The sequence below is a fragment of the Sphaeroforma arctica genome (assembly GCF_001186125.1).
Source record: "Sphaeroforma arctica JP610 unplaced genomic scaffold supercont1.170, whole genome shotgun sequence".
NCBI classification, from domain to species: domain Eukaryota; class Ichthyosporea; order Ichthyophonida; genus Sphaeroforma; species Sphaeroforma arctica.
In genome coordinates this window covers 65,679-80,112 of record NW_014040388.1, presented here as the reverse complement: position 1 = coordinate 80,112, position 14,434 = coordinate 65,679, and the positions used below count along the sequence as shown (strand labels likewise).

Here is a 14,434-nt window from a genome sequence, read left to right as displayed (position 1 = left end):
ATATATATATATATAGTATATATATATATAATAATATATATATATATATATATATATATATATACTATATATATATATATATATAATATATATTATACATACATATATATATATATATATATATATATATAAATATATATTTATACATATACATATACGTCAGGATAAATTTACGAACGGGAATATAGTGTGGCGAAAATTAGGTTTATTTACATTTGCGTGGGTTACTCAATTGATCCCCAATCTTATAGACACAAGCACAAGATTAGCACACTGTTTGTTGTACTCTTTGGCTGTCAATTTCCCTGCTAGCAGTTGTACTTGAGCGACACCGAAATAGTACGATACGTCGAATTCGACTACTTTGTGTGCTCGAGGGTTCAATTCTTATGTTTGTAACACGTATGCAAGCGTGTACCTGAACGTGATGTATTTGCAAAGATATAAAGCCATATATGTGGGTGGTATACCCATCGGACTCTTAACTGCCAAACCCATAGAGTCTCTCTCCCTTGATGCGAAGGGCATATACTACATCTAAGGCAGTGACGGTCTTTGCTTTTCGATGCTCGGTGTATGTAGTGGACAGACGCAGCAAATCTTGCAGATATTTCTTGGTGACGTTGCGAATCTGTACAAATGTATCGTAGACGGAGTTTGCAATATTGCCTTAGCAAGCTTAACACCTAGTATGTCCTTCACAGTCTTTTGCCAAGCTATACCAAAAAATACAGAATATACCGATTCTAGATCGAAATCAAGAGTGTGGGAAGCTACCCGTGACGTTCGGTCAGTCTTATAGAAATAGACTTCGCACAACACGATTCACAGCGGATATCACAAATAGTAGTCTACTCTGTGTGCCCAATACCCAACTCTCCGATCATAGACTTCACACTAGCAGAAATTCACCTATGAGTGGCCTATGACCTATGAACCTAGTATAAATATGTATGTATGGATATGCCTATGACCTATGAACCTAGTATATATATGGATGTATGGATATGCCTATGACCTATGAACCTAGTACATATATGTATGTATGAATATGTACGGGTTCTTACATGAAGAATACACACAAGCTGCGTCCGAGCATACTTACCTCATCGTAAATAAGACCGCTGATTCGCTTCACTCCACCTCGCCTGGCCATACGGCGGATGGCAGGTTTTGTTATGCCTACGAGTGTCGAATACGAGTTATGTCAAAAAAAATGAAATGGAGACAGTACGCCAGACTTAAGTTTCCCACAGCTCATTAGTTGACAGACTTTACAATACAAACTACATATCTGAATTTACAAGAATTGAAGGCCACGACAGGAATACACATACGGCTGGTATCGGGTGGTCAATAGAGACAGTAAGTCGATAGGGCTGTTGCCACCGCGAGCGAGCTTGCTCCTCGTGAAAGCAGCTCCTGTGCAGGCGCATCCAAACGCCCAAAATTTGGCCTTACCCTTCCGATACACGCAGTGAAACGACCCACTTAAATTTGTTTTATCATGTCTAACGGTGCGAGTACTCACCTGCCAGGGTGTTGATTGGTTTTGCGAAACGAGTTGGTCTGTGTGGTTTAGCTTTCGGTTTCGGTCTGACGGTCTTGTGGAGAATATCTTTGCCGACGATTTTCTTAGCTGGCTGGGATGGTGGTAACCGGGGTTGCTTTTGGACGGTTTCCTTGCCTGAGGATTCGTTTTCACTTTGCGAGACATTTCTGCAAAGCAAATCGGAACAAGGGGGCGGGCAACTTAGCTACGTATTCACTAATCCGTACTCGCACATCTTAGAAGGAGAACGTTATTTGAGCACACCCATTGCTGCTTTGTCGATGTGAGAAAGCCAAAGACAACCTTCTATTCACAGGCCTACACCATGAAACATTCGTTGTCTGCTGCATGACCCTCTTAAATTGCTTGTCGTGAAACGCGTATAAAAAACGGCATGTAGATGGAGTTTCATGTGCAAGCCAGCAAATACAATATGAAAATACTGCGGAAATAGTAGCAAACAATCAACATTCGCTCTCTAAGGACTACACTACAGTGGCTTGATAAAGATCACCTGTAGGGTGGTTTCCGCGAAACCCCAGCAAAAATGCGGTCAAATACGAGAAATCGTAGCAAAGTATCGTAGAGTATCGCTTTCTTGTAGTACTAGTCCAGACACTATCCAGATTGCCTAGAGCAGGATCTGGTTTAGCCACAGGATGCTCACCGCGAGACGATGGCAAGGAAACAGCAGTCTGATCGGATAGCAAAATCTAAACCTTGCCGTCTAATGCAACAAAACATGCATTGAACCCTGGCATCTATGCCTTTTCCGCTTAATCGTAGAGAATATGTGAAGCTGATCGCACTTTCAATAAGTAGGTTTGGTACGCGTGTGGGACGGTGCACGCATGTAGTAGGTATGGTATGCGCGTGGAACGGTGCACACGTGTAGACGTTTAACAACATACTGGAAGTGTTCCTCAAGTTTCTCCCTCGCAAATTTGAACTTCTGAGCATCTCCGGGTTGCGTTTCGCCTGCAAATCAATTTCGATAAGATTAGAGATTAAGATTAGAAAAGTTGTACAGGTGAATACATTTGCCCCGCATGTGAAACACAAATACAAAAACAAGGGAAACGCTCAGTTCACCAACCTGCAGCAACACGGGCTTGGTATTGAGTATAGAATTGAACGAACTCGTCTAGAGGTTCACCCTCCTCATCGGCGACTTCGGGTGTACCAGCTCGACTGGATTCCGTCGGTGACTTTACATCTGTTCCACTTTTGTCGGAAGGAGGCTTCGCTTCAGACCTGCCAGACCTGCGAGGTGTGTTGCGGTCTTCGGGTGTGCTCTTTTTAGGCGGCATCTTGCGTTGTGAATGGTTGGAACCTTTTATACAAAAACTGTGTTATTAGTTTTATGTCTCGCAACCCTCAGATACGCCTTGACTCCCTCTGAGATACTGCAGCGGCAAAGGTTACACGTCCACCCTTTGAATACTACTGTACTACTAAGCGAGGATTGTCTGGGATAGTGGTGACTATGTTTATTTTCTCATATACGAGTCAGTCGCACAAAAATTAATAAAATCCTTCCCGCCCAGTCAATGACAATAATTGGAAATGAACTAAAAGCCGAACCGACACGGAATCGAAACCCGACTTGTTGCCTGTGTCGGTTGGAATTCGAGTGTAGATTTGTCCTGAAAATCAGGGAGAACGCGGGAGATTTGAACATTTTGATAAGTTGCCTGTATAATTCGCCGATGAATTTTTTTTTACAATAATAAACTAGGTTTTTTATGAGTATTCGTTTTTATAAAATTCGTAATAAATAAATACCTACATACTTTATATTATAAAATTTTATATAAAATACAATATGTCTGTATTTATATATATATAAAAACACAAAAAGAATATTAGAAAGACCAAGAGACATAAATAAAAACAGAAAGACAATCGTAGTCGCAATTGTTTATTGCAGACCGTATTTAAATATTTACACGTCATAGACTCTGTCGGACTGTCCTGCACTCCTGAAGACCTGCAGACCTGCACGCACTCGCAGAAAAGGCCATTCGCTCCAAAAAGTTCATAATTCTCAAGGGATCATGACTCAATGACCACTACGACACAATATATACACATATTTTATATTTGTGAGTTTGCTGATGTCTCTTGCCGGTGGTCCCTTCTGGATCGAGAATGGCGCGAGGCGAACGGTGAATATTTACCTTTGGGTGTTGCTACTGTATGGCGAACATGTCAAGTCCCACCAGGCATCAAAAAGATTTGAACCCTGTTTTTCCAGATATAAGTTGTTGGGCTTGTGGGTGGTAGTTCGAAAAACGGAGTGTTAAATAGAGAAGTTCATAACCTTCGGTAACACATAGTGGTCAGCAGTGTTGTGTGCAATAACGATATATTTTTCTGTTGATCAAACGTCAGTGGTGTGTGTGCCCCATACTTCTATATTGTTTTGTCAGACTATCCAGGCGGAAACTGCTTCATACGGGCCGGATGTGCGGATGTAAAGTATTAGTATAGTTGTTATTGGATCAGGTCTGACCTCGTACTCACAACCCTCTGTCCGATATAACACAAAACAAGGGTTTCCATGCGTTTTCTTAAGTATTTCTTTGTCATGTGGTGCAATGGTGCTATGCCGAATATGTATCTCTCAATACTATCGGACGACCACCCCGGGTCTTATGAAGGTGACAGGCTAGGCCAGTTGTGGTGAAAATCGAGTAACGCTTAGTAAAGTGTGTTAAGTCCGTAAACCGTAATGGAAAGTCAGTCAGAAGTGATGTCTGTCGCTATGGTCGGCTCTGCTCATCTGCTGTATTTGTTGTTCGTGTTCCTATGTGGGACGAGATTTTCTCTAAAAATGGGCATTCGTGAAAATTCTGTATCTATGGTTCTGGTCTCTTAGTTACTAAACATCCGATGAGTCATCCTTCTTTCTTATAAAATTATATATTCCACTATCTGATCCAGTAAGAAAAAGAAAATAAAAATCCACCGATGGAGTCAGCTGACGAGATACCGAAGCACAAGCAGATAGAATTGGGACTGGGAGACCTAATACCACAAGGTAAAAGAGCCTCAAAACTGAATCAGAACAGGGTCAGACTCTGGAAGAGAAGATTCAGACGGCCAGGATACAGATGATTACCTGCGCGAATTGCAAAAGTTGGCGGCTGAATTCCAAGAATACAAAGACCGGAAGAAGACCGGCAAACGAAAATTTACGGTGGAAGAGAAGTCTAAGAGTTCTAGCGGGGACGAGGATCAATCATCGCCGGGATTTGAAGAACCAGACTCGTCAGGACCAGATTACTTGCCGCCATCGGCCAAGCAGTCGAAGACATCAACGGACAGTGACGATGGAGACAATCAGTGACTGCATGGATTGAAGGAGATGGACACGCAATTTGATGAGATTTCGGAGAGTGACAAGAAAATGGCTGATTTCACTGCTCAAATGCTTAACACAGAAAAGGAGGCGACGCTAACAATGGATCAAAGAAATTTAGAGCAAGCCAGTTTGAGAATGACAATGGCGACGCACTTTCAATCCAATATTGATACGGAGCTACGCATAATAAACGCCGAGAAGTCAGTGGACAGTAAGAAGTTCGTCAAGAACATAGATAAGTTACCCATTACATATCGTCCAGATTGAAAAAAATCGTAAGGACCCTATCGATACGATTAACTTAGTATCATTGTCGCGATCTTTGAAAGAATTTGGTCAAATTATGCTTACTGCAAATTTGCGTAAGAACCTATAGTTCGAGGCTGCGCAACAGAGTTTTAAGCCGTCATCTTACCAGTTTAATAAGTTGGAGAAGGCTAAAACTGCTATAACAAAGCTAAAGACGCGGAAGGAGCAGAGCGAGATGATAGCTCATCTAATCTCAACCGATCCAAGGCCAGAACTATTGGTATCTATAATGGTACCACCGGACAAAGGAGCACCAGTGTCACATTATCTTTTAGAATTGGACACTCACGTAACATGTGCTCAAACACAAGAAATGTCGCGAGACAAGTTGAGTATGTGTGTGCTATGGGTACAAACTATTTTCTGGTCGGCTCTACATAGAAAAGACCAAGAAGTGTGGTACGCAGATATGCACCAATCTTTTCCAGACAAAGTACGGGATATTTCAATTGAAGGGCTAATTTACGGCATCATGAAACTCACCGACTTGACTTGGACTGAATTTTATTCGAGAGCAGACCAGACGTTTTCGAAACGTCCGAGTTCTGTGGTGAAATTCACACCGTCTACTAAGTAGACGGTGCCCAACACAAATGGAGGACCAGGTAACGGTCGAGACTCTCATACGGGTAGGGGAAATAACAAAGGGAACAAAGGTGGTGACAGTGTGGAGGCCATAAGAACAAGCAAGTGCAAGGTACTGATGGTCAAAAGAACAATGTCAACACTCGCAGGAACTTGGGCAATAGATCTAATCAGGCAGCTGATCCTCTTAAACCTAAGTATAAGGCGACCAAGGACTGTGCTGAGACAGATTGCAGCTGGCGCATGACCCAATATGAGCCGAATGGACGCTGGAATGGCAGGCACGCAGAAAAATGTGTCCATTTTATCGTGAAGTGTGCAGACTGTGAAGAAACTGGAGGTTACCACAAACACGTATGTAAGGTGCAACCGAAAGTAGAAGTTAAGTGACAATCTTACCGGATCTTGGCACTGAAACAAAAGGATGCACCGCAAAATGATCGCGCCATCCTAGATGTACGAGTTAATGGGCATGAAATGAAAGCGTTGTTGGATCCGGGCTCGCAAATTTCATGTTTATCATCGAGATTCTGTAAGATAACTGATGTAACTCGTAAATCAGAACCTACTATGTTAAAATTGGCTGACGAAAGATAAATTACGTGTCGTGACATGGCCGTAGATATGATGTTTACCCTAACAGATCAACGGACCACAGTGACTAAGGCAGTAGTCTGTAACTCTTCGTTAGATTACGATTTAATAGTGGGGATGGGAGATCTGTTATCATTGGGTATAACAATTACCGGTTTTCTTACTAACATTGACCCAGAGAAGGATCAGTCAGATGACAATTTGCTGAAGCTTGTATACAAGCCTTCTAAGACTGTGAAGGAAATGATACCCCAATTCATAAAGATCACCGACTGGGCTCAGTTTAAATTCAACAACGGATACGTGAGCTTGGATTTGACTAAAGTAGACTTTGAAATTACGTAGCGTGGCGTCATGAAAAGGTGGTACGAGAACAAGTCAAGGCATGGTTGGAAGATGGAGTAATCGCAGTCAACTACAAACCTACTCCTGTCAACTTAGCACTCTTGGCTGTAGACCAGTTCAACTCTGATGGTACGTTAAAGAAGGTTCGCGTGTGTTTGGAAATGAGTCCTATAAATGCTTTTATACCCACACATAATTTCCATTTACCAAGAATCAATAAATTGCTGAGAAGAATGGAAGGTGCGAAAATATTTTCGACCATCGATTTGAAGCAAGGCTACCACCAAATGAAGATATACAAACCACATCGGAAGTATTTCACCTTCACTTGGGATGGACAGCAGTATTCTTTCAAAGGAACCCCTTTTGGTTTGCATATGCTACCAGCCTTCTTTCAACAAATCATGTATGACCTGTTTAGGGATATGGACAACGTACAAGTATATATCGATGACATTGTCGTGTTTACTAAAACTAAAGAGGAGCATGACAGGGTTGTAAGAGAGGTACTGACAAGGCTTATCAAACACAAGTTTAAGATCAACAGCAAGAAATGTCAATTAGGAGCATTGTGGACCAAAGACTGTGAAGATGCCTTTAAGCAGCTCCAAACAGTGGTTTAACAACCTCCAGTAGTCCAGCCACCAAAAGATGGAATACCCTTCATGGTGGCTACAGACGCATCCGACATGGCATTAAAAGGTGTTCTGTATCAAATGGTTGACAGGAAACCGAGATACATGTAGATGTCTAGCAGAGCTATGAACTCGTCACAAATCAATTATCTGACTGTGCAGCAAGAGCTACAAGCTATTGTGACCGCACTCACTCATTTTAAGGACTATCTTTACTGTACACATTTTAATGTACTGTGTGATCAGAAATCGTTGCAACATTTAAAAGACATGAAACCAAATTCACAATTGGTCAGTCGATGGCACGATACAATCGCAAAGTTTTCTTTTAGCATAACACATTTACCGGGTATACACAATAATTTACCGGATATGCTGTCACGCTTCGTACTGGATTTCAACAAGGAATTGGATCGGGAATTGCTAGCTACGGATTGGGAGGCCAATCCTAGGTGGTTTAAAATTGCAGACAACACACATGGACCACATACCATCGATATGTTTGCAGCACACCATAATGCGCAACTGCCGCGATACCGGACTCTGGAACATCTAGACGGTGATGGGTTTCAAATCGATTTATCATTGATACCTCAGTTGCTAAATTATGTTCATATGCAAGATGCTACCATCACGTTGTGTTGTCCCTTAAGACATTCAGATAAATGGCTACCACAGTTGATATCGATGGTACAATGTGAGCCCATATATCTGGATAGAGAGGTAGATACTTTTCTATACCAGGTTACCCGTGCAGTCCAGAAGACTCCTTGGCGATATACAATAATAAGTCGAATAGGTCCAGCTGGTAACCCCGGCGTCATAGTTCTTTTAGTTAAAGACGCTGGCACCTTAGTCGTTGCCTTAGCTTTCGTCATAGTAAGTAGAACTAATAAACTTAAACACATAAAGTTGGCTTAACCAGGGCTATATCGTACTGGCGTTAATTTAAAGGAAATGCGTTAAATTGCAAAAAAAAAAAAGTTTAGCTTCAGCCCTCGATAGTGAGTTAAAAAAACAGGGGATTTCAGACTAGACTTTTATATTTATAGTTCCGCTGGGACCATTCACTACTTCGGTCTAGATTTATATCAGATTCGTTTTATTGGTCTTATTCATGCTTCGAAACAATTCTCCAACAACAATTTTCTAAAAAATATTTATAAATCCAACTTGAAATCAAATCAAAAATCAAAACACCAAGCTAGTGCTGTAATTCCACTGCACTTATAACTCCAGCACTTGATGCCTAGATCTCCATACCTTTTAGGGCATAGACGGGCACATCTAAGTTGACTGGTCAGGAGGACTCAATATGTCTTATTTCACAGTAGATTAATTATCTTGCTCTGTGAGTAATAGAAAAAAAATGCCGGGTCTCAAAGTTTGCCCGAGTCCCTGTCTTGCGTAGATTTCAAGAGCTGTGTACATGTTGTACATTTTGTAGACGTATAGCATGTGGGTCATAATGGCTCGTCACTTGTTCCGGTTGATAGATCGGCAGGCGGAGATATGTGCTGTTAACAGCACAGCTGATTTGCTTGATATAACACCGGTGACGGACACTGGTAGGAGTGATCAGGTGTTAAAAACAGCACATAATTTCATTGGTAAAACAGCTATCGAAGGATGGCGTTGTTGCTGCTGGTGCACCGTTGGCTGACTTCCAGATGGTGGATGGCATGGAACAGGTTATGTGTGATACTTGGGAAAGACGGCGACGATGACAACGTGGGAAGGTGTATTAGCTGGGCACACTTAAGTGTATTTCCCAAGTCTCCATGCGAGTTTCTTTCTGGGGCTGATGAAGGTAGAACCAGCATATATGAACGCGGTGATGACGACTCTGAATGTGGTCCATGATTCTATAGACGCCTTTTCGGATCGTCTGCTCGCAGAGGACAAGTGTATAGGGTCGCATGTCCGGCAGAGATACAAGTGCGCAGGGCTGATGCAGGTGTTAGTATTTTACAAGAAGAGCACTTCCATATGACTGGGAGTGGGGTGCAGGATGACTCTGTGGTACCAGTGGTAGTGCAAGGGGACAGGTACGTGAGGTTTATGATTCTATAGACGCCTTATTGTATCGTCTACTCGCAGAGGACAAGCGTATAGGATCGCATGTCCGGCAGAATTACAGGTGCGCAGGGCTGATGCAGGTGTTGATACTTTTACAAGAGCGCTTTTATATGACTGGGAGTGGGGTACAGGATGACCCTGTGGTACCAGTGGTAGCGCAAGCGGACAGCTACGCGATAGATCGGACTTTGGCGGTCCTCGGTGACTTAGGATCTCAGTTGAAGAATCAAAGAATGAACACTGAGAAGGACTTACGGAAGCCGCATAAAGATGAGCAGAAGCGGGTTATGCTTGTTACGACCAAACAGCGGAAATTTACTAGGTCCGAGGCCTTACAGGATGGTCACGGTGTCGATTTATCTGATGAGGACACTCATGGCGACTTCAAGGAGCGCTTGAAGAGTATCAAGTGCTTTCGCTGTCACAGATTAGACACATTGCTGCTAACGGCCACAGCAGGGGTACTAGGTGACAGGTCGGTTCGTTGGATGCGGCGGTCGAGGAGAAAGCCCAGGCAGGGAGTATGATCCAAAGGGCAATAGAAGAGGGCACTGAGGTGTACGTCGACTCTGGAGCTACTCCCCGTTTGGTATGGAGCAACGACTGAGGATTGCATGATACATGGGTTTGCCTTACAATGGAGTGGCAGAAATGGGATTGGTCAGACCTTCGGGTGTGTGGTGACTCGTCGGCCTCCTTAAAAACCTGGGGAGGGGGGGGGGGGGGAAAGGTCTATTCAGTGCCACATGGACTTGTTGATAATGATATCTTTACCGTTTGATGCGTATGTCCTGTCAGGGTTGCGTAAGGAGCGTCTGTCACTGATGTGGACGAAACAGGATTGGTTGGCGGTTGTCCGCAGACGCAGGTGAGAGTCTGAAGCTGGGAATGAGGAGCAGACATGGATGCGAGGATCGCCGGGTAAGGGGGCGAAAGCTAGGCGGAAGGAAGTCCGCTACAAGTGCGCGAGCTCAGCGCAACGGTTCCGCAGGACTTGCGACTCAACACACTGCAAGCTCGTTGGGCTTGAGAGTAACCTAAAGGAGCAAGAGCGTAGAAACTATTTTAGGGTTAAGGTTTTATGTTTTGGGGTTTAGCCAGGCTCAGTTAGATACTATGATAATGGACGTTCAGTCCTTGGCATACAAAGCAACGGCACCCCACCTTCATTGTTTTCGACGATATCTGTTTTCGAAATAATGTGGAGAAGCTGAAGGACGGGGCAAAACAGGCTTACAACGTCTATGCCATCAAGGATCCTACGTTTACTGCGGTGGGTTTCAAAACCTTCTGGCAGAAAATATAGGAGAGAAAGCAAAAGGTATTTTTAGTTTTTAATTTTACTTTAATATTCTTATTAAGCTTATTTGGAATGGTGCCTTATATTTTCAGTACCACTGCCCAAGAAGAGAAGGTTGGGGACTGGGATCACGGGAGCGTCAGTTGCGCAATCTCGAAATCTGAGGCAGAAGGTTATTGTGCCATGCCGATTTTCGAGAGGTCAGAGTTTACGCCGTTGTCTATTGATGACTGACAGTGCTGCATTAACTACAAGAAGTCGATGGCATTCTGGATTTCGATATCCAGTGCCCAATAAGCAAGAGTTCATGTCGGCGGTACGAGGTATTAAGTATCAAACTACGGTAGATTTGGGGCAAGGGCTTTGTCAGCTCAAAGTAGCAGAGGGCTCTCGGCACCTGCTGACGTTCTGGACTCCATGGATCAAGCGCAAGTTTGTCGGCATACCGTTTGGTATCAAGCCGGCGTGGTAGATCATTTCGCAGCGGATGAAGCATGCGCTTCAGAGTGTGGATGGCATACAGGCATAGATCAATGATATGGGGGTGAGTGACAGTGACGCCAAGAAACACTAAAGAGCCTCAAAGTTTTTATTGCTGCAAGCAAGAAGCACAACGACAAGCTCCTCTTGAGAAAGTGCAGTTTTGGCTTCTCGGTCTGAGGGTTATAGCTCTGGGCAGAGTGTTGGATGACGATGGTTCTGCCATCTGTGAGCATATATATGATGGAATCTATCCTACTCATGCCATCACCCACAGAGAAGGACTTAATGGCATCATGGGAGCACATGATAGATGACTGCTGGAGTCAATGCATCCTTTATCATTCCCAAATCATGGCACAAATCTCGGATCTCAGCAAGAAGGACATTCCATTTGTTTGGGGGGCGATTCAACAGGAAGCTTCTTGATCGCATCCGGGCTGAGGTGGTCAAGAGGGGGGTTCTGGTTGAACCTGGGTTCGAGCAAAAGCAGGAGATGTATTTTGACGCGTGTGATTCGATAGGTGTAGGCTGGGGATTGTTTGCTCGGCGGGAGATAAAGCTATGTCAGGTAGGCTTCTAGTATTCCACGTTCAGTGCTGTCCCGCTTGGATATCAGATCACTGACAAGAGGCGTGGCTATAGTGTAATGTTTGCACATGTCGTGGCGCATTGTTGAGAGGTGCAAACACACGCTCACAAAAATCACAGTTCACGCTGCACCGGACAAGATGCTCACACGGGATCCGCTATCATACAATTCTACGGTTAAGGGCAGAAGGATGGCCCGGTATACGCAGGTGTTCAGAGACTGTGACATAGTACTCAAGCACATACTAGGAGATTTGAACCCTGTGGCGGGTGTACAGTCGGGTTTAGATTATCACATTGATCCCGTAATGCAGGTGCATGCAGCGCCGGTAGAAGTACGGGTTCATTAGAATGAGCCGCTGGTGGTGTCGCCGAAAACTGAGTCTTACGCGTTAAGTAAGAGCTGGTTCATCAAGTTTTAGAGGACGTTCGGGCCGTTTGATGCGGAAGCTTTGCACATCCGACTAATTATAGGCTAAAACCCTTCTACCTGCCTACTTTGACAAGGGAACTTTCTGCACTGCGCATCTGAGCGGGCACCAGCTGGTACCTCAACCCGAAGTGGCTGGGCCTGGGCAAGGTGGTTGCGAGAATCAGGAGACAAGGCAACGGCCACATTGATTTGTCCGTATGCTCCTGAGGGGAGATGAGGTAAAAAAATGATTCCGCTGCCTTCAGCTGATCCCGTGGTTATTTATCAAACGGATGGGTGTTCCTGAAGTATGGGCATCAGCCCATGTCTGCACCGGAGTGTAAAATGCTAGTGTGTCACATACATGAGTCCAAACAGGTCGCACATACAGCTCGCGCAAGGATTTATGAGAAAAGATCAAGGCCAAGCGTCCTGTCTTCGCGATACTGGCTACGGCGGCAGTAATGCGCGAGGATGAGGTGGTATTATGCCATGGTGCAGGAGAACACAGAAGGTGCTGTGACTCATCCGAGTGGAAAAATGGTTACTTGTGGGCTATCTGATGAGGACGCAGGCATAGCGACAGAGCACACCCCTCTACGGTAGGTACATCTTCCACGCAATCCTGGAGGGAAGCCAGTGGGGTATTTGAGCAGTCGGTGCCGAAAACAGAAGTCCAGCTTAAGGAAGTTGGTGCGCCGCAGGTTGGGGGGTAGTTAGGATCAGAGTACACGCGCTCAGAGTGCCAAGTCCCCGACGAAGCTGACTCGCCGTCGGAGGAATGCAGCCAAGATTGTGGACACGTACCTGTTCGGGACGACATGGACGTTGACGAGCCGAAGGCCAGGAAACCACCTAGTACAGAGGAGCGCACTAAGATAGAGCAGGATCCATGGATGGGCCTATGGAAGACGTGATACGTGAACGTCTGCGGTCAATAAGAAGGTCAGTCTTTGGGGTTGAGATGGTGGGCACATTCATAGAACCGATTGTATGCTACACTCACGAGCTCTCGGTGCATGCGAGTGCCAAGCGACTGGATCAGCCCATGCGCACGCTTTGCGGTTGGTGCGTCATGATGGAGATGTGCACTCATGTGTGCCAGAGTTGCGATGACTGTCAGGCGATCTCTGATGATCTGGGACTGGACAAGCGTTTGCAGCAGCAGCCACGTTACTCTGAAGAAGCCATGTGTGAGCTTAGCATGGACTTTATGGGCTTTGACTTGGTGAGCGGCTAGTCCAAGGTGTTATTGGCAGTGGACACACAGGCTCGCATGATGTTTGCTTTTAGTGTCTTTGGTCCAAATGCAGACGGTCCGTCGGTAGTTCGTTTTATGGAGGAACGAGTACTGGCATGGGGTTCGCCAGCGCATCTAGTTATGAACGCGGATAAGAAGGGGGTTTAAACCCTAAACCCTAAAACCGGACGATGGAGAAACAACGACGAGGCCATGCAGCATCAGGATCAACAACCCAAAGGTCACCGAGGACTGTCCGAAGCAGACGTCATACACGACGAGATCTTGGACAGAGGCTACGTACATACTGGTCGGGGCCATGGAGCTCTTCACTCTCGCCAGTCACTATTGACTAGCTCAGTACACGACCCTATATAAAGCACAATACCGCTGTATCGCAGTTTATCAACGATGGATTCAGCTCAGAGGAGACCTGATAAGTGGCTCCAGCGGTTCACCTCTGGTTACGAGAGGATCTACGCTTCAACAGTGAACTTGTCAGCGCCAGCTTTACCTGCCCTGATTAAGCTGAGCTAGCGCAAGTGGAGCTAACAAATCTGATAAGACATATCAACTTTCTGAGCCGTCAGATAAACTTGGGCGGATTTCCAATGGAAGATACATACATACGTACACACACTCGACACAAACACAGACACAGACACAGAACAGACACAAGACATATATATATAAATATATAATATATAGAACATACCTACTATATATATTAATATATATAGAACATACCAACACACATATATAAATAACACACACAGACACAGACACAGATATATATATATATATATATATTCATATATTACAGCATACATACACACACACACACACATACATACATACATACGTATACACACAGACACACACACACACCATACACACACCACACCACACCACATCACACCACACCACACCACACCACACCACACC

At 44.5% G+C, this 14,434-nt stretch overlaps 5 protein-coding genes across 5 annotated transcripts in view; 4 read left to right on the top strand and 1 right to left on the bottom strand.

Annotated features, from left to right (window-relative positions):
* Window positions 1-189: 189 nt before the first annotated feature.
* Window positions 190-3,016, bottom strand: SARC_03374 (hypothetical protein). Its single transcript, XM_014302839.1, has 5 exons — window positions 2,649-3,016; window positions 2,464-2,530; window positions 1,532-1,719; window positions 1,106-1,182; window positions 190-631 (listed from the first exon to the last, which is right to left on the bottom strand). The coding sequence occupies exons 1-5, from the start codon at window positions 2,860-2,862 to the stop codon at window positions 482-484; spliced, it is 696 nt and encodes a 231-aa protein (XP_014158314.1). The 5' UTR covers window positions 2,863-3,016; the 3' UTR covers window positions 190-481.
* A 1,906-nt stretch (window positions 3,017-4,922) lies between these two features.
* Window positions 4,923-5,186, top strand: SARC_03373 (hypothetical protein; the record flags this gene model as incomplete). Its single annotated transcript, XM_014302838.1, has 1 exon — window positions 4,923-5,186. The coding sequence occupies one exon, from the start codon at window positions 4,923-4,925 to the stop codon at window positions 5,184-5,186; it is 264 nt and encodes an 87-aa protein (XP_014158313.1).
* Window positions 5,187-9,376: 4,190 nt separating this feature from the next.
* On the top strand, window positions 9,377-10,303 carry SARC_03372 (hypothetical protein; the record flags this gene model as incomplete). The annotated part of the gene is made up of 2 exons (XM_014302837.1): window positions 9,377-9,435; window positions 9,528-10,303. The coding sequence occupies 2 exons, from the start codon at window positions 9,377-9,379 to the stop codon at window positions 9,991-9,993; spliced, it is 525 nt and encodes a 174-aa protein (XP_014158312.1). The 3' UTR covers window positions 9,994-10,303.
* Window positions 10,304-11,953: 1,650 nt separating this feature from the next.
* SARC_03371 (hypothetical protein) lies at window positions 11,954-13,585 on the top strand. The gene has a single exon (XM_014302836.1). The coding sequence runs from the start codon at window positions 13,142-13,144 to the stop codon at window positions 13,487-13,489; it is 348 nt and encodes a 115-aa protein (XP_014158311.1). The 5' UTR covers window positions 11,954-13,141; the 3' UTR covers window positions 13,490-13,585.
* A 15-nt stretch (window positions 13,586-13,600) lies between these two features.
* SARC_03370 (hypothetical protein) overlaps window positions 13,601-14,434 on the top strand; it is a 5,913-nt gene continuing 5,079 nt past the window's right edge. The window contains exon 1 of the mRNA XM_014302835.1: window positions 13,601-13,986. Within this exon, the coding sequence (XP_014158310.1) occupies window positions 13,901-13,986 (86 nt within the window). The 5' untranslated portion in view covers window positions 13,601-13,900. The remainder of the gene's footprint in view (window positions 13,987-14,434) is intronic.

Coding starts and splice junctions, on each gene's coding strand:
- SARC_03374 (XM_014302839.1), bottom strand. CDS start 2,862: ATGCCGCCTAAAAAGAGCACACCCGAAGACCGCAACACACCTCGCAGG. Junction 1,720..2,463: donor AAACTTGAGGAACACTTCCA/GTATGTTGTTAA, acceptor TTTGCTTTGCAG/AAATGTCTCGCAAAGTGAAA. Junction 632..1,105: donor GCGGTCTTATTTACGATGAG/GTAAGTATGCTC, acceptor ACATTTGTACAG/ATTCGCAACGTCACCAAGAA.
- SARC_03371 (XM_014302836.1), top strand. CDS start 13,142: ATGGATGGGCCTATGGAAGACGTGATACGTGAACGTCTGCGGTCAATA.